General features: G+C 41.4%; 1 protein-coding gene across 1 annotated transcript in view; it reads right to left on the minus strand.

The window, feature by feature from the left end:
* rps6kb1a (ribosomal protein S6 kinase b, polypeptide 1a) overlaps window positions 1-19,684 on the minus strand; it is a 78,762-nt gene that overhangs the window by 6,467 nt on the left and 52,611 nt on the right. The window contains exons 13-14 of the mRNA XM_060848340.1: window positions 17,231-17,338; window positions 7,805-7,917 (exon numbers count right to left, since the gene is read on the minus strand). Coding sequence (XP_060704323.1) covers window positions 7,805-7,917; window positions 17,231-17,338 — 221 coding nt within the window. The remainder of the gene's footprint in view (window positions 1-7,804; window positions 7,918-17,230; window positions 17,339-19,684) is intronic.

Consider the following 19,684-nt stretch of genomic DNA (forward strand, 5'->3'; position numbering starts at 1 on the left):
CATCTAATCCATAATGAATTCAAATTTCTCTTGAAGATAAATACTGCATAATTCAGCTACACATAGCACCACCACACTTCTGGCCAGAATGAAGATGGTTGATTAATTCCTCCATTTATTATGCCTGGAAGTATTATTGTAAGCATCTGGGATGCACTGTATGCATGTAGTGTCTACCTTGAATCTCTCCACTCAGTATAATTTGCTGGAAAAGTAATCAATTTGCATTATGTAATTATCTTCCACTTACTGCATTTGCAACTGTCATCAGGAGTCATTTCTGAATTTCTATCATGAGTTCAGTGAGCTGCAGCTTCTGGCTTCAGATATCAGCACATCATTTCCCATTTGCTGAAGTGTGCAGTTTAAACAAACTGCTTACTGAGTAACCAGTCTTTGTTTGTTGCAAAACACACAAATGCAGGTCTTACAGTAAGTCCCAACCTGCCTCAAACTCACAATATTAACACAATGATGTCAAGAGAAATTCTAGTTTTCCTTTCAGTAGTCAGGAGCAATACAGCCCAGCACTACTCCCTAAACTGTAATCAGTGAACAGCAGACCAAACGTGGGACATTGTCGGTCACCATGCCTCAGTACCCTTCTGATGCTCTTTTGCCTTTTGTAATTTTAATCTACAATATTTCTCACATTATGTCAACCTTCCATTGTAGACAACGTTACTTCATACTTAATTCTCACAGAAAATAAGACTACTGATAATTTGTTGGATCATTTAACCCAGGATTAGAACACAAGTGACAAAGTTGTTTATGATTTATTCAGTCAGAGGCAGCCATTGCACAATGTAGATATTTCTCCGACTTGCATCTTTTACGAGCAACACCTTTGCGATGAAGACCCACAGAAGATTTAAAAACTTTCCACAGAAAATGACACCACAAAGCACTTGCATTGATTTTCTTGTTCTACAAAATAAATCATTGAAATTCATTTTGCCCTGTTGTTTAGAAATAGAATGGGCACCTGCCAGCTGTGTAATATGTATCGCTACTCTGGCAGAAATAATTAATTGTCAACGTCATCCATGCTTGTAAAACTTTGATTACTCACAGTCGTACATCAGGATAATCTTTACGTAGCTCCATTCCCTTTGTGGAAAGGCCGTGGATTAGGGACAGGGCTAAAGTAGCATACTAACATTTAAATCGCCTCATTATGAAGTGACTGACAAAAGACGAAACAGCGCAAGTGCAATCCTTTATACGTGGGAGGAACTTGGGATGCACTGCTGGAAAGAATGGTGGAAACCGATTCAGTAGGAGCTTTCAAAGCAAAATAGTTACAAAAAAAAAGAGGGATGTGGAAAAAGCTGATGCAGACTCATGAGTTGAATGGCTTCCAGTGCTATGATTTATTTAATCCCACTTAAGAAAAGTCTACATAAGTTCAGTGAATCCAATATATGTAAACTGAAACCTGTTATATAAAATCTTAAATGCCACACTTCCACGTGCATAAAGGTATAAAATTATTTTTCTAAATGACACCGGTGGATCTTTGGACACTGCTTGAGAAGATTATCTAGCATTTACTTTTCAAATTCTAGACCCACTTCTGATGTACCTTTGTTTCTATATATCAACAAGTTGCACCAAAATATATTTTTCTAAAACAAAATTGTCAAAGCACTTTACAAGTGCAATTTGCAAGAAACAAAGTGAAAGAAAACAAATGCCATAATGCAAAAGGAAAATGCAGAATGTCTAGCTAGTGGATTCTAACTATTGCATCGCACTGAGCAATGACAACTGCAAGTTACCTGTTGAGCTTTGTTCACAAACTCCTCTGTCGATCTCGTATTTCAGTACATACATCAACTTCTTTACAGCCCTCCACTTCCTTTATCAATACATCTTCTAATAATGCTTGTAGTCAATACATAAGTTAATCCTAAGTGGGTCTATTTCATCTTGTTCAGTAATCTTTATTCTTGTTAAACTACAATTTCCACTCTCCCTTCTGTCTTGTTCTGGACAGCTGCTCAAAGATCTAGTTCTAAGACTAGAATTCTTTTTTAAAGTTTGTGATCTTTTCTAAGGGCTACCTTCACTTCCAGAACACAATTCTTTCTCGCATTCCGCTCCTTCACATCATTTAGGTAAAAACAAAGACTGCAGATGCTGGAAACCAGATTTCGGATTAGTGGTGCTGGAAGAGCACAGCAGTTCAGGCAGCATCCGAGGAACAGCAAAATCGACATTTCGGGCAAAAGCCCTTCACCTCATTCAGTCAATCCATGGATCTTGCGTCCTGCCCTTTATCGAGTACATTTAGCCAATGCATGCATGATTGTGGAATTTCCCTGTTCTCGCTATAATGGCAGCGTTCTTCCATTTACTGGCCCTTTTGAGCATGCATTTTACTCTGACTTGAGCAGCCCAATCCTACACCTATGTACCATTTTGTTCAGATCCAGTCAGCCCTTAATTTGCCATAATGTGGTCTTTATAATTATCCAACATGAAATGCATGGTTACTCAACAATTTATTTAATTAGCCCACACTTTGTAAGTGTGCAATCACTAACAAATAATGCAGAGGAATGCACTCTGTTTGGTTCTAAACTGTAAAATTAACTGTTTCCCATGACTGAATCATCTTTCCCCAACCTTCCAAGTGTTTTTTTCTCTTCCCATTTATTACAGGTCATGTCCCTCAGATTAAAATTTGTTTCCGATAGTCTTATGTGACAAGGCTTGTCTAATTTCATCTGAAGGTTCAGTCCTAATGACGAACATTCCTTCCTATGTGCAGGGCATTCAAGTGCTCAGAAAAAGTGAATTGCAGATCCTTCCTTTGTTTCAGGAGGTGGTTACACTTGGTAGATTAAGTACCTCAAATTCAAATCAGTGATCAGGGACAGCAGGGTGTCACTGCAAGTGAGGCAGGTAAGGGGATCCTGAGTTCAGAAACTGAGGAGCCTCAGCTCTTGACCTTGTCCAACAGATATGACGTGCTGGCTGCCAGTGTGGATGAGCAAAAGAGCTACGGGGAGGATGAGCCAGCTGACCACAGCATTATGGTGCAGGAGGCCATTCAAGAGGGGTAGCAAAAAGACAAGTGGTATTTGTAGGGATTCTATGATTAGGATAATTAATATCCTTTGTAAGCAGAATCGTAAGTCCCGCATGGTATGTTGCATGCCCAGTGCCAGGGTGCAGGACATCTGTGGGCAGCATGGTGGCTCAGTGGCTAGGACTGCTGCCTCATAGCACCAGGAACCCAGGTTCAATTCCAGACTCTGGCGACTGTGTGGAGTTTGCACATTCTCCCTGTGTCTCTGTGGGTTTCACCCGGATGCTCCGATTTCCTCCCACAGTCCAAAGACGTGCAGGTTAGGTGAATTGGCAATGCTAAATTACCCACAGTGTTCAGGAATGTGTAGGTTTGGTGCATTCGTCAGGGGAAATGTAAAGTAATAGAATAGGGGAAGGAATCTGGATGGGCTACTCTTCGGAGGGTTGGTGTGGACTTGTTGGGCAAAAGGACCTGTTTCCACACAGTCGGGATTCTCTCTGACTGGCTTGAAAGCATACTGAAGCAGGATAGGGAGGATCCAGTTATTGTTGAAAATGTGTTGCTGGAAAAGCGCAGCAGGTCAGGCAGCATCCACGGAACAGGAAATTCGATGTTTTGGGCATAAGCCCTTCATCAGGAATTCCTGCTGCGCTTTTCCAGCAACACATTTTCAGCTCTGATCTCCAGCATCTGCAGACCTCACTTTCTCCTCGAGGATCCAATTATTGTAGTTCATGTTGGGACAAACAACATAGACAAGGCTGGGGAGGAGATCTGTTTGGGGGGTTATCAAGTACAAAGAACAAAATCGAGGAATAGGTCCTCAAGGATTATAATCTCCAGATTACTACCCGAGCCACATGCAAATTGGTTTAGGGATAAGAAAATTAGGGAAGTAAACATGTGGCTAAGGGAGTGGTGTGGGAAGGAAGGGTTCCATTTCATGGGCATTGGCATCAGTTTCAGAACAGGAGTCATCTGTATCGATAGGACTGTCTCTACCCGAACAGATTTGGAATCAGTGTTCTCGCAAAAACAATAAATAGGGTGGTCACTAGAACTTTAAACTATGAGTCAGCAGGGGGAAGGGAAGGGAAGGGGGAAAACAAAAGTATGGTGGTAAATAAAAAGGAAAGTTGTGGGTTGGCATGTGGGCAGAAGGGTTTAACGACATGGCAGACTATGAAAATATAGTAAAAAGGAAAGATAACTCCTTTTATTATTGGAGATGTTGGAATTCATAAAAAAGAATACAAAAACTAGCCTAGGGACACTTTACCTGAATGCCCATAGCATTTGTAACAAGGTAGATGAATTCACGCACAAATCCCTGCAAACGAATATGATTGCAGGGTGGTCATGACTGAGAGTAAAATATCCAGGGGTATCAGACTACTCAAAAGGACAGACAGGGAGCTTAGGGAGGTGATGTGGTTCTGATATTTAAGGACCACATCAGGGCGGTGATGAGAGATGTTATAGGTTCTATGGGCAATAAGGCTGAATCCATTTGGGTGGAAATGAGAAATTGTAAGAAAAATGTCACTGATAGATGTAGTCTATAGGCCACCAAATAATATCACATTGGGGTGGGCAATAAACAAAGAAATAACTAATGCCTTTAAAAATGGTATGGCAATTATCATGGGGGAATTTTAATCTCCATGTCGATTGGTCAAACCAGATCGGTCAGGGTAGCCTTGATGAGGAGTTCATTGAATGTATCCCCCATTTTTTTCTTGAACAGTATGTGATGGAACTGACGAGAGCAAGCTATCCTAGATCTGGTCCTATGTAATGAGCCAGGAATGATTAATGATGGCATAGTTAGGGATCCTCTGGGAAGGAGTGATCACAGTATAGTTGGATTTAAAATACAGATGACAAGTACGAAAATAAATTCCAGTACCAGAGTCCCGTGCTTAAACAAGGAAGTCTACAATAGGATGAGGGAGGAGTTTGCTAAAATAGATTGAAAGCAAATACTATATGGTGGGACAGTTGATGAACAGTGGAGGGCCTCCAAAGCAATTTTTCAAAGTGATCAGCAAAAATATATACCTGTGAAAAGGAAGGACAGCAGGAAAAAGGGGTAATTTGCCATGGGCATCTAAGGAAATAACGAAGCCTATCAAATTGAAAGAGAAGGCAAACAAAGTGGCAGAGATCAACGGGAAGTGGGAAGATTGGGAAAGATTAACAGAAAACCACAAAAGGAGCAATAAAGAAAAGTAAGATAGACTACGAGAAAAAACTTGTTCAGAATGTAAAGACAGCAAATTTTTCTCTAAGTATATCAAACAAAAAAAAGCTAAAGTAAACACTGGTCCCTTAGAGACTGAGAATGGGGATTTAATAATAGGATACATGGAAATGGCCGAGGCATTGATTAAATAGTGTCGGTCTTCACAATGGAAGATACAAATAACATGCCAGTATTTGACAAAGCGAGGTAGCTGAGAACCTGGAAACAATGATTGTCACGGAAGAGATAGTGTTGGGCAAGCTAAAGGGGCTAAGGGTAGACAGGTCTCCTGAGCCTGATGGAATGCATTCCAGGGTGCTAAGAAGTCTGGTTGAAGATTTGTAGCTCGGGTGTAAATACCGGAAGAAACATCAAAGCAGCGCTTCACAGGAGGCTCCAATAGCACTGATGATGTTCCCTAGCCAGGGAACGAAACGTTTGCAGCAAAAACTTCCAGCTCGGCAAACAGAACCACAACGAGGGTGCTAAGAGTGATCGCAGGGGAAATATCAAATGCACTTGTGGTAAATTTCCAAAATTCACTGGACTCTGGGGCAGTTCCAGCAGATAGGAAAACAGTAAAGGTGCCACCAGTGCCTAAAAATGGAGGTGGACAAAAGATGGGGAATTATAGACCAGTTAGGTTAACTTCTGTAGTGGGGAAATGCTTGAGTCTACTATCAAGCAAGAAACAGCAAGACATCTAGATAGAAATTGTACCATTGGGCAGACATACCATGGGGTCATGAAGGGCTAATCTTTTGGAAGACATTATGAATATGGTGGACAACAGGGACCCAATAGATGTGTTGTACCTAGATTTCCAAAGGTATTCGACAAGGTGCTGCACAAAAGGCTGCTACATAAGGTAACGATGCAAGGTGTTACAGGCAATGTATTAGCATGGATAAAGGATTGGTTAACCAACAGGAAGCTAAGACTGGGAATAAATGAGTACTAATCTGGCTGCAATCAGTAACTAGTGATATGCCTCACAAATACGTGTTGGGATTGCAATTATTCATAATTTACATAGATGATTTGGAGTTGGTGACCACGTGTAATGTGTCAAAGATGAGTGATAGAGCAAAATGTGCAGAGGACTGTGAAACTTTGCAAAGGGACATAGAATAGTTTACGTGAGTGGACAAAGGTCTGGCAAATGGAGTACAATGTTAATAAATGTGAAGTCATCCATTTCAGTTGGAATAACAATAAAAAGGACTATAACTTCAATGGTAAGAAATCGCAGCATACTGCTATGCACAGGGACCTGGGTGTCCTTGTGCATGAATCACAGAAGGTTGGTCTGCAAGTGCAACAGGTAACTAAGGTGGCAAATGGAATTTTGTCCTTCACTAATAAAGGGATTGAGTTTAAAAGCAGAGAGGTTATGTTGCAGCTGTACAGGGTACTAGTGAGGCCACATGGAGTACTGCATGCAGTTTTGGTCTTCTTACTTGAGAAAGGATGCATGGCACTAGAAGAGATGCAGAGGAGGTTCACTAGGTTGATTCTGGAGTTAAGGGGGTTGTCTTATGAGGAGAGATTGAATAGACTGGAATTATATTCATTGGAATTCAGAAGAATGGTGGGGGAGGAAAGATAGGATGATCTTATATAAACATATAAAATTATGAAGGGAATAGATAAGACAGAACTAGAAAGGACGTTTCCACTGGCAGGTGAAACTAGGACAAGAGGGCATTGCCTCAAAATTAGGGGGAGCAGATTTAGGACTGAATTGAGAAGGAACTTCTTCACCCAGAGGGTTGTGAATCTATGAAATTCCCTGCCCAGCGAAGTGGTTGAGGCTTTCTCAGTAGATGTTTTTAAAGCTAAGATAAACAATGTTTTTGAAGAGTAAAGGAATTAGGGGTATGGCGAGAGAGCGGATAAGTGGAGCAGAAATCACAAAAACATCAGCCATGATTTTATTGAATGGCTGAGCAGGCTTGAAGGGCCAGATGGCCCAGTCCTGAAAATAGTTCTTAAGTAACTGCTCAGTCTTAAAGCTCCTTCCAAGCACCAGTTTGATCAGTTTTCCCCTTTGCATCTGATCAATTAACCCCAAATGTCTGCTTAGTAAAGGCTATATTAACACCACATTCTGATAACAAAGATCTTGTATCTCATCATAAGTACAGAATCAACTGGTTTCAATGCAGTCAAATAATACAATCCAAAAAATAAATTCAAATCTAATATGCTAAAATGTACAGCAAGTGAGTTAGTATCTGAATTAGAGTATTAGAGCTCCTAGATCAGTTGGGACTCTTCAGAAAATAGCAACATGTAATTTTTATTTTTTTTTATATATATATATAATATATGGCTGGGACAATGCATTCAAGGAAGGAATTTACCTTTTTTTAAAAAAAAGCTTACAGTTTATGCTTTTATTCTTGATTTCCAGTTTTCCGTGATATAGCACTAATATGAAGGAATTGTTCTTCATGGGCAGTACCTGTGTGTTTTATCAGCAATATTAAACATAGTAAGGAACATTTGATTACCTGACTGGAGTCCTAGGACTGCCAATAAATCTACGAGGTGAACGGATTTTTGGCTCAAATGAGAACTTTTCCTTGACGCTTTCCAGTACTGATGGAGCTACATACGTGAATCCCTGAAAACGAAGACGACACACATTTTCACTCACTCATTCTTTCACAAAGAGGCAGAGGCTTGTTGGGCTCAAGCCATACCACAAACAGCTCCAGTCCCTATGACATCTTTCCCATGTACAGTAGTTATTCTTCATGTGAGAAATGTGATGAGAAGCTAGGCAATCAGTGGCACTTGATCTGGTCCTTGCCCAAAAACTATTCATCTGCACTTTCCTCAAGAGTAAACAGGTAGTTTTCAGAAGCAAGAACCTTGGCTCATCTTTTGCCCCATTCGTCTCCCATTCCCCTTGGCTGTGACAAGCGTTCAAAGAAAATATCCCAAAAGATACTGTAGATATTTTTAAAAAATTTGTTCATGGAATACAAGTGTCATTGGTTAGTCCAGCATTTATTGCGCATCCCTAGTTGCCCAAAAGGCGGTTATGAGGAAACAACATTGCTTTGGGTCTGGAGTCACATATAGACCAGACCAAATAGGGTGGCACATTACAACCCAGATGAGTTTTCACATCTGTCAAAGCATTTCCATGAATCCCATTTGACTAGCTTTTTATTCTAAATTTTTCATCGAAATCAAGTCACAACATGTCATGGTAGACTTGGACTCATGTCTCTGGAACTTAAGTCTGAAGTTCTATTTTCTATTAAAGTGACAATTGTCACTGTCTCCCTCTAACTCATTCCTCAGTGTTCTCATTCTTTGAGAACTTATTTAGTGCTACACATCTTGATAATGGCTGATGGATCAGTATTAGCCAGAACACTAAGGAAACTCTCCTGTTCCTCTAGAAATAATGCCATGGAACCTTTTACGTCCATCTAAGGTGGCAAATTAATTTTCAATTTGATGCTCTGTCTGCAAGATAGCACTTCAAATCTTGTGACCTTTCCTCAGTACTGATCAGATGTTTTAACTTGGAGTTTGCACTAAAGTCTCTGAAATGTCTGACAGAGCGGCAAATGTGCTAACTCAAAGTCAACGCTGAAAATTCATGCAGTTCATCATTTACCATTTTGTAGAGTTGTTGTACAGCATGGAAATAGACCCTTCAGTTCAACTCATCCGTGCAGACCAGAAATCCTAAATTTATCTAGTCCCATCGGTCAGCATTTGGCCAATGTCCCCCTCAACCCCATTCTATTCAAATACACATCCAGATGCCATTTAGATGTTGTAATTGTACCAGACTCCACTATGTCCTCTGGCAGTTCATTTCCAAACACACACCATCCTCTGTGTGAATAAGTTGGCCCTCAGGTTCCTTTTAAATCTTTCCACTCTCACTTTAAACCTATGCCCTCTAGTTTTGGACTTCCTTAACCTGAGAAAGAAGCCTTGGTTTTTCACTCTATCTATATCCCTCATGATTTTATAAATCTCTAAGGTTACTCCTCAGCCTCAGATGCTTTAGGGAAAATAAGAGCTCTATGCAGCCTCTTCCTATAATCCAAATCTGGCAACATTCTAGTAAATTTTCTCTGAACCTTTTCAAGTTCAACAACATCTTGGCTACAAGAATTCAATGCAGTAATCCAAAAGTGGCCTAATTAACGTCCTGTACAGCTGCAACATGACGTCAATGCACTTATGAATAAAAGGCAAGCATACCAAATGCCTTCTTCAGTATCCTGTTAGCAGTTTTGAAGCTCAGGTTGAGGTTCTGGGTGTCGGTTTGCTCGCTGAGCTGGATGGATCGTTTTCAGGCGTTTCATCACGATATTAGGTAATATCATCAGTAAGCGCCTGGTGAAGCACTGGTCGTATGGCATGCTTTCTATTTGTGGGGTTAGGTTTCCTTGGTTTGGTGATGGCATTTCCTGTTCTTTTCTCAGAAGATAGTAAATGGGATCCAAGTCGATGTGTTTGTTCCGGTTGAATGCTAAGCTTCTAGGGATTCTCGCGCATGTATCTATTAGGCTTGTCCTAGGATGGATGTGTTGTCCCAGCTAAAGTGGTGTCCTTCCTCATCTGTATGTGAGGTTACGAGTGAGACTGAGTCATGACTTTTCGTGGCTAGTTGATGATCATGTGTTCTGTCTGTTTGTCCAATGTAGTGTTCATTACAGTTCTTGCAAGTTATCTAGTAAATGACATTAGTTTTGCTTGTTGTCTGTATAAGGTTTTATAGATTAGATTAAATTCCCTACAGTGTGGCCCAACTAGTCCACATCGACCCTCCGAAGAGTAACCCACCTGACCTCCAACTAATGCACCAAACACTACGGGCAATTTAGCATGGCCAATTCACCTAACCCACACATCTTTGGACTGTGGGAGGAAACTGGAGCACCTGGAGGAAACCCACACAGACAGGGGGAGAACATGCAAACTCCACACAGACAGTCACCAGAGGCTGGAATTGAACCTGGCGCTGTGAGGCAGCAGTGCTAACCACTGAGCCACCATAATGCCAAGAGGTCTGAATGTCTGGCAATCATTTCAGAGATGTCTTTGATGTAGGGGAGAGCAGCTAGGGTTTCTGGATGTGTATTGTCTGCTTGTTTGGGTTTGTTGCTGAAAAAAAATATTGGCAGACTGTGTTCATTGGGTACCCGTTCATTTTGAATATGCTCAATAGGCGATTTTCCTCTGCGCTTCGTAGTTCCTCTTGGCTGTTGTGTGTGGCAGCTCGTTGAAATAATGTTCTAATGCAGCTTCATTTGTGGATGTTGAGATGATTGCGTCTGTGGTTCAGTATTTCTTGCTTATGTGTTGTTTTCCTGAAGACGCTGGTTTGAAGTACCCCATTGGCTGTTCGCTCTATTGTGACATCTTGGAATGGCAGTTTATAATTGTTTTCCTCCTCTTTTGTGAATTATATGCCAGTAAGGGTATTAATGATGGTCTTGAAGGTTTCCTCTAATTTGTTTCGTTTAGTGATTACCACGTAGCGGACCCCAGTCTCTGCATTACTTGCAGAGGCAGTAATGAGATACCCTTCTTCACTGTCCACCACACTACTAATTTTGGTGTCATCTGCAAACTTGCTAACCACACCTCCTATATTCATATCCATTGCATTTATAAAAATGTCAAAAAGTAGCGGATCCAGCACCGATCCTTGCAGCACACTGCTGGTCACAGGCCTCCAGTCCAAAAAGGAACCCTCCACCACCACCAAGCCAGTTCTATATCCAAATAGCTAGCTCTCCCTGGATTCCATGTGATCTAACCTTGCTAATCAGTTTACCATGAGGAACCTTGTTGAATGCCTTACTGAAGGCCAAATAGTCAATGTCTACCTCTTCGTCTTCTTCAAAAATCTCAATCAAGTTAATGAGACTTGATTTCCCATACACAAATCCAGGTTGACTATTCCTAATCAGTCCTTGCCTTTTCAAATACATGTAAATCCTGTCACCCAGAAACCCCTCCAACAACTTACCCACCACTGACCCTAGACTCAGCCATCTATAGTTCCCTGTCTTTTCCTTACCACTTTTCTTAAGTAATTGGACCATATTAGCCAGCCTAGAGTTTTCTGGCACCTTACCATTGCTAAAAATACTTCAATGGGACCAGCAATCACTTCCCTAGGTTCCCACAATGTTCCAGAATATACCTGATCAGGCCCCCGGGATTTATCCACTTGTGTTTTCAGATGTTCAGCACAAGCTCTTATAATATGGACGCATTTTTAAAAAAGATATCACTACTGTTTCTCCAAGGTCTCTAGCTTTCATACTTTCTCCACAGTAAATACTGATATGAAATACTCATTTAGTATCTCACCATCTTTCGCAGTTCCACACATAGATGGCCTCGTTGATCATTAAGGAGCCCTGTTCTCTCCCTAGTTACTCTTTTGTCCATAATATATTTGTAGAATCTCTTTGGATTCTCCTTATATTTGCCAAAGAGATCTCGTGCCCCCTTTTTGCCCTCCTGTTTTCCCTCTTAAATATACTCCTACTGCCTTTTTATTCTAAGGATTCACTCGATCTTTACTTCTATACCTGACATGTGCTTCCTTCTTTTTCTTGACCAAAACTTCAATTTCTCTAGTCATTCAGCATTCCCTACATCCACTTGCCTTGCCCTTCACACCAACAGGAACATAACACCTTATTGCATTTTTAAAGGCATCCCACTTTCCTACTGTCCCATCTCCTGTTAATTGCCTCTCCCGATCAACTTTTGAATGTTTTCGCCTAATACGGTTAAAAATTGGTCTGACTACAAATTAGAATATTAACTTTTAGACCAGGTCTATCCTTTTCCATAACTACTTTAAAACTAATAGAATTATGATCAGTGGCCTCAAAGTGCTCTCCCACTGACATCAGTCACTTGCCCTGCTTTATTTCTCAAGTGAAGGTCAAGTTTTATTTCTTCTCAAGTAGTACATGCACATACTGAATAAGAAAATTATCTTGTATACAATTAAATTCCTGGTCATTAAAGTCCTTAACACTATGGCAGTCCCAGTCTATGTTTGAAAAGTTAAAATCCCCTACCATTAGACCCTATTGTTCTAACAGATAGCAGAGATCTCCTTACAAACTAGCTTCTCAATTTCCAGCTGATTATTAGGGGGTGATCACCCCTTCGATTTCTCAGTTCCACCCAATAACTTCACTGTACACACTCAGTACATCCTTGTTGTGGTTCTGTTCGCCGAGCTGGAAGATTTTGCTGCAAACGTTTCGTTCCCTGGCTAGGGAACATCATCAGTGCTATTGGAGCCTCCTGTGAAGCGCTGCTTTGATGTTTCTTCCGGTATTTATAATGGTTTGTTCTTGCCGCTGCCGGGTGTCAGTTTCAGCTGTAGTAGTTTGTATGTGGGGTCCAGGTCGATGTGTCTGTTGATGGATGTTCTTGCCGCTTCCGGGTGTCAGTTTCAGCTGTAGTAGTTTGTATATGGGGTCCAGGTCCATGTGTCTGTTAATGGAGTTTGTGGATGAATGCCATGCCTCTAGGAATTCCCTGGCTGTTCTCTGTCTGGCTTGTCCTATGATGGGAGTGTTTTCCCAGTCAAATTCATGTTCCTGGTTGTCTGAGTGTATGGCTACTAGGGATAGCTGGTCGTGTCGTTTTGTGGCTAGCTGATGTTCATGGATGCAGATTGTTAGCTGTCTTCCTGTTTGTCCTATATAGTGTTTTGTGCAGTCCTTGCATGGTATTTTGTAAACTACGTTAGTTTGGCTCATGCTGGCTATTGGGTCCTTTGTTCTAGTGAGTTGTTGTCTGAGTGTGGAAGTTGGCTTGTGTGCTGTTATGAGTCCTAAGGGTCGCAGTAGTCTGGCTGTCAGTTCTGAGACGCTCCTGACGTATGGTAGTGTGGCTAGTCCTTTTGGTTGTGGCATGTCCTCGTTCCGTGGTCTATCTCTTAGGCATCTGGTGATAAAGTTGCGTGGGTATCCGTTTTTGGCGAATACCTTGTATAGGTGTTCCTCTTCCTCTTTTCGCAGTTCTGGTGTACTGCAGTGTGTTGTGGCTCTTTTGAATAGTGTCCTGATGCAGCTTCGTTTGTGTGTGTTGGGGTGGTTACTTTCATAGTTTAGGACTTGGTCTGTGTATGTTGGTTTCCTGTGTACCCTTGTGGTGAATTCTCCGTTGGGTGTTCTCTCTACTAACACGTCTAGGAATGGGAGTTGGCTATCCTTTTCCTCTTCTCTCGTGAATCGTATTCCTGAGAGTGTGGCGTTGATGATTCGGTGTGTTTTTTCTATTTCTGTGTTTTTGATGATTACAAAGGTGTCATCGACGTATCTGATCCAGAGTTTGGGTTGGATTTGTGGTAGGGCTGTATGTTCTAACCTTTGCATAACTGCCTCTGCTATGAGTCCCTAGATTGGTGATCCCATGGGTGTTCCGTTGATTTGTTCGTATATCTGATTGTTGAATGTAAAGTGTGTGGTGAGGCACAGGTCTAGTAGTTTAAGTATGCCGTCCTTGTTGATAGGTTCGGCCTCCTGTGTTCTGTTATGTATGTCCAGTAGGTTGGCTATTGTTGCTCTGGCTAGGGTTTTGTCAATTGATGTGAACAGTGCCGTCACGTCGAATGATACCATGGTTTCTTCTTTGTCTATGTGTGTATTCCTGATGATGTCCAAGAATTCCTGTGTTGATTGTATGGAGTGTTTGGATCCGCTGACTAGGTGTTTCAGTTTTTGTTGTAGTTCTTTGGCCAGTTTGTATGCTGGTGTCCCTGGTAGTGATACTATGGGTCTGAGTGGGATGTCTGGTTTGTGTACTTTGGGTAGTCCGTAGAATCTGTGGGTGTTGTTGCTTTCAGGTTTCATTCTTTGCTGGTCCGCTTTGGTTATCTGTCCGTTCGGGAATCTCGGGACTCATAGCAGAGGCAGTTATGCAAAGGTTAGAACATACAGCCCTACCACAAATCCAACCCAAACTCTGGATCAGATACGTCGATGACACCTTTGTAATCATCAAAAACACAGAAATAGAAAAAACACACCGAATCATCAACGCCACACTCACAGGAATACGATTCACGAGAGAAGAGGAAAAGGATAGCCAACTCCCATTCCTAGACGTGTTAGTAGAGAGAACACCCAACGGAGAATTCACCACAAGGGTACACAGGAAACCAACATACACAGACCAAGTCCTAAACTATGAAAGTAACCACCCCAACACACACAAACGAAGCTGCATCAGGACACTATTCAAAAGAGCCACAACACACTGCAGTACACCAGAACTGCGAAAAGAGGAAGAGGAACACCTATACAAGGTATTCGCCAAAAACGGATGCCCACGCAACTTTATCACCAGATGCCTAAGAGATAGACCACGGAACGAGGACATGCCACAACCAAAAGGACTAGCCACACTACCATATGTCAGGAGCGTCTCAGAACTGACAGCCAGACTACTGCGACCCTTAGGACTCATAACAGCACACAAGCCAACTTCCACACTCCGACAACAACTCACTAGAACAAAGGACCCAATAGCCAGCACGAGCCAAACTAACGTAGTTTACAAAATACCATGCAAGGACTGCACAAAACACTATATAGGACAAACAGGAAGACAGCTAACAATCCGCATCCATGAACATCAGCTAGCCACAAAACGACACGACCAGCTATCCCTAGTAGCCATACACTCAGACAACTAGGAACATGAATTTGACTGGGAAAACACTACCATCATAGGACAAGCCAGACAGAGAACAGCCAGGGAATTCCTAGAGGCATGGCATTCATCCACAAACTCCATTAACAGACACATGGACCTGGACCCCACATACAAACTACTACAGCTGAAACTGACACCCGGAATTGGCAAGAACAAACCACTATAAATACCGGAAGAAACATCAAAGCAGCGCTTCACAGGAGGCTCCAATAGCACTGATGATGTTCCCTAGCCAGGGAACGAAACGTTTGCAGCAAAAACTTCCAGCTCGGCGAACAGAACCACAACAACGGACACCCGAGCTACAAATCTTCAACCAGACTTTAAACTCAGTACATCCATAATGTTACCCCTACTCAAAAAATCCGCTCATCCTGCATCCTCTCGTCTCACTTTCTTTCCTTCCTATAGCATCTATACCTTAGAACATTAAGCTGCAAGTCCTGCACTCCCCTGAGCCACATCTCTGTAATAGCTGTGACATTCCAGTTTCACGTTTCTAACCATGCCCTGATTTTATATGCCTTACCCGTTAGGCGTCTTGCATTTAAATAAATGCAGTTTAATTTATCAGTCTTAGCTCATTTTCTGCCATCCTTTTGATTGCCCTGACTTCTCAACTGTACAGCCTCAGGCTTATCTTTATTCCCATTATCTCTTTGACCCCACGTCCCCCTTTACAAGTTTAAAGCCTGACTAGGGCTAGCAAATTTCCCTGCCAGGATATTGGTCCCCTTCCAATTCAGGTGTAAGCTATCCCTTCTTATACAGGTCACTTCTACCCCAGGAGAGATCCCAATGATCCATAAAGTGAATTCCTACCTCCTGCACCAGCAGCTCAGCCATGTGTTCATCTGCTCTGTCCTCCTATTCCTCACCTCAAGCATGTGATAGTGGGAATAATCCAGATATTCCTACCCTTGAGGACTTGTTAAGTCCTGTCCAATTGCCTATATTCTCTCTTCAGAATCTCTTTCCTTTCTTTTCCTATGTTGTTGATACTGTGTACAACAACTGTCTGCTAGTCACCCTTCCCTTTCAGAATATTCTGCACCATGACAACCTTGCCCCTGGTACCACGGGGGCAACACACCATTCGGCCATCTTGCTGTTGGCCACAGAAAAGTTAGTCTGACTAGAGTCCTGTACTGCAATCAATTGGTTGGTACCTGGCATTACCTCTCACTACAGCAGAGCCAATCTCAGTACCAGAAACCTAGCTGACAGTGCTACATTCCCCCAAGAGTCCATCATCCCCTGTATTTTCCAAAACAACATACTTGTTTGAGATGGGGATCACCACAGGAGAATCCCGCACTATTAGCTTGCCCCCTCCTACCTTTCCTAAAGATAGCCCATCCACGTGATCGCTTCTGCAGTTTTTCTACCTTCCTGAAACTTCCATCAATCAAACTCTCTGCCTCCTGTAAATTCCTCATTGCCTCCAACTCTTGCTTCAACTAACCTGAGGTCTTTGATAGGATTTGCAACCAAACACACTTCTTGCAGACAATCATCAGGAACACTGAAATTTAATATGACTTAATGATTTATGATTCGCTATTTTCAAAGAAATTGGAGCATTCTGGACATGAAACCAATGGAAATGTTAAAAGCTCCTCTAGTATGCCTGACTGAAAAAAATACGAGAAGTAAGGCATACACGAAGAAGCTTAATGTAATTAGGTCAAATAATAAATTTAAAAGTGAAAAATAAATTTAAAACAAAGTGGATGCATTCATTTGCCAAAAATCTTAAACAACCATTGTAGATTTACAGAACAAAACTGCTCACAACTGCAGAACAATTGGCAACAGTAAAAGTGTCACCTTGCCAAAAGCAGATGCTCAAGGTCAACACTGAAGTAAATACTGAAACAGAGAGAGAGTTTTACAAATGTTTAACTTGCTCCTGTTGTACAATTCCTATACTAACAGATATTACATTTAGACTATAATACAGCAATGGATCATGGCAAATATTTGCACTTTATGATTCACTTGAACTTCTTCACATTGCTTTTCAGGATATTCACTATTTCTCTCTTTCAAATTTATATAACTTTTCCTTAAATACATTTATGCAAGCTTCAACTACTCCCTTTGGATTTTGTACTGTTCACTTGTCTAGTGCCAACATTTTTCTAACTTCTCATCAATTTGATATTAACTACCTCAAACAGTGTATCCAAAAGGCTTACCAGGAAGACTTGATTGGCACTTTCGCTGAGGGTTGAGTCATCAGGACTGTCAACAGGTGTCTGTCGTGTGAACTTTGAATCAAACTGGCTGACATCATCATCTGATTGCTAAACAGGAAAAAAGACACAATTCATTTAGAATTGGGTTACTAATCCTTAGGATCTTCTCATCTTTTGTCTCCCATTCATCTTTCTGGAAAATTCAGCATAACTCAGAACAAAAGAAGTACTTTGTTTACATAGGGCCGGAATTAACATTTGGCAGAACAATTACCTTGGTGAAAAATAATCAGCAGTACTGACACATTACATTGGGGGTCTGCAAATAAAAAGTTAATGTAAAATACATGTAAAAGGCACTAAGCTTAATTTATTGCAACTTTTCACATCTCCAGATACTCTTTTTAGGAGTACAGTATGACAAAGTGAAATGAAACTTATCCAACCTACACTGGAGAGATAAGATGGAGAAAATCAACCTTTAACACTTGTTCGTTCCTCAATGCTATTCAGTGTATAGTTTTGTAGATTGTGACAGTATCTGCTTCACTTGTTAGTCTGTACACAGTTACTTGATTTCAATGGCAGTATTGGTTGAGTAACTAAATAGATTGAAGTATAACTTACAAAATCTTAAGTATTTATACTACTTCTATCTGATGTGTGCATGTATTTTGTTTTTTTTAATAAAAAATACACAAGACAACATTAAACAGTTAGCATTCAGGTGACAGGAAGTCGTGCACAAGTGGCTAAGACAACAAGGTACAGAACTATTGATGTTTTCTTGTACAAGTTCAAATTCTCATTGCTTAGTACTGCTGCCTCTCAATACCAGGGACACGGGTTCAATTCCAGCCTTGGGCGACTGTTTGTGTGGGGTTTGCACATTTGCTGCATGGATTTCCTCCGGAAGCTCCAGCCTCCTCCCACAGTCCAAAGATGTGCAACTTAGTTGGGTTGGCCATGTGAAATTGCCCCACAGTGTCTAGGTATGTGTAGGCAAGGTGAATTAGCCTCGAGTTGTCTTCCTCTGGAGCCATATTTCCAAGCCAAAAGAACAGTTTTACTCGTGAACTTAAATTCACAGGACTTTCAACAATTGAGCATGTAAATGAGACTACCCTAACAGCCAGAAATTTTGAGTTCAAGTTCCACACTGGCTGGTTGTCCAATTCAATTCCATAAATCTGGTAGTTTGACACCATGGTGTTATGGGGATAGGGTGGGATGCTCTTTGGAGGGTCGGTGCAGACTTGATGGGCCAAATGGGCACTTTGGGCACTCTAGGGATTACGATTCCAGGATTTTAATATTTGTAATAATTTCTACAGTTTTCAACTGAAAACAGTATTCTAAAGTGCTTGGACTTCAAGTTAGCATGTGGAATTTTTATTTGTTCTTAAGATGTGGCAAATATTGACAAAGTTCAATTTATTAGGTTGAAAGTGAAGACTGCAAATGCTGCAGATTAGAGTCTTCCGGAGGAAATCCATGCGGATACGGGACAAATGTGCAAACGCCACACAGACAGTCACCCAAGGCTGGAATTGAACCCGTGTCCCTGATACTGAGAGGCAGCAGTACTAAGCAAAAGTCCGAAACATCGATTTTCCTCCTCCTCGAATGCTGCATGACCTGCTGTATTTTTCAGCACTACACTCTCGACAAAGTTCAATTTATTGCCTATCCCTAATTTCAAGGGATTATAATTTGGTAGGCCAGATCAATTAACATTAAGTACAATCCTTGTAGTGCAAACTAAGTCATGGTTTTGACAGATATTGTTGTGCATCAGCAAACTAGTTAAGTTTGCCAAATTGTTGCAAAACCTTCATTTCTGGTGTCAAACTATCAAGATTTATGGAATTAAATTGCATAACCTGTCAGTGTGGAACTTGAACTCAAAATTTCTGGCTGTTAGGCTAGTCTCATTTACATGCTCAAATGTTTAAAGTGCTGTGAATTTAAGTTCATTAGTAAAACAGTTCGCTTGGTTTGGAAATATGGCTCCAATGGAAGACAGCCCAATCCATATGATTTCCAACACTGGTCTCTTCTATTGAATAACACAGGACATTAAAAAATATCAAAGCAACCTCTTGAAATATTCAGATGCATTAGGTGTTGGTGCTGCTGTGAGGCAATGCTGTCATGGAAATTTGTGAATTCAAGCCCTATTTCAGAGGTACAAGTACTAAGATGGCGGCATGGTGGCTCAGTGGTTAGCATTGCTGCCTCAGCACCAGGGACCTGGGTTCAATTCCTGCCTCAGGCGACTGTCTGTGTGGAGCTTGCACATTCTCCCTGCAACTGCATGGGTTTCCTCCGGGTGCTCCAGTTTCTCCCACAATCCAAAGGTGTGCAGGTTATGTGGATTGGCCATGCTAATTTGCCCATAGTGTTAGGTGCATTAGTCAGGGGTAAATATAGGTGGGGGAATGGGTTAGGGTG

Source organism: Hemiscyllium ocellatum, chromosome 31, assembly GCF_020745735.1.
Source record: "Hemiscyllium ocellatum isolate sHemOce1 chromosome 31, sHemOce1.pat.X.cur, whole genome shotgun sequence".
NCBI classification, from domain to species: Eukaryota; Metazoa; Chordata; class Chondrichthyes; order Orectolobiformes; family Hemiscylliidae; genus Hemiscyllium; species Hemiscyllium ocellatum.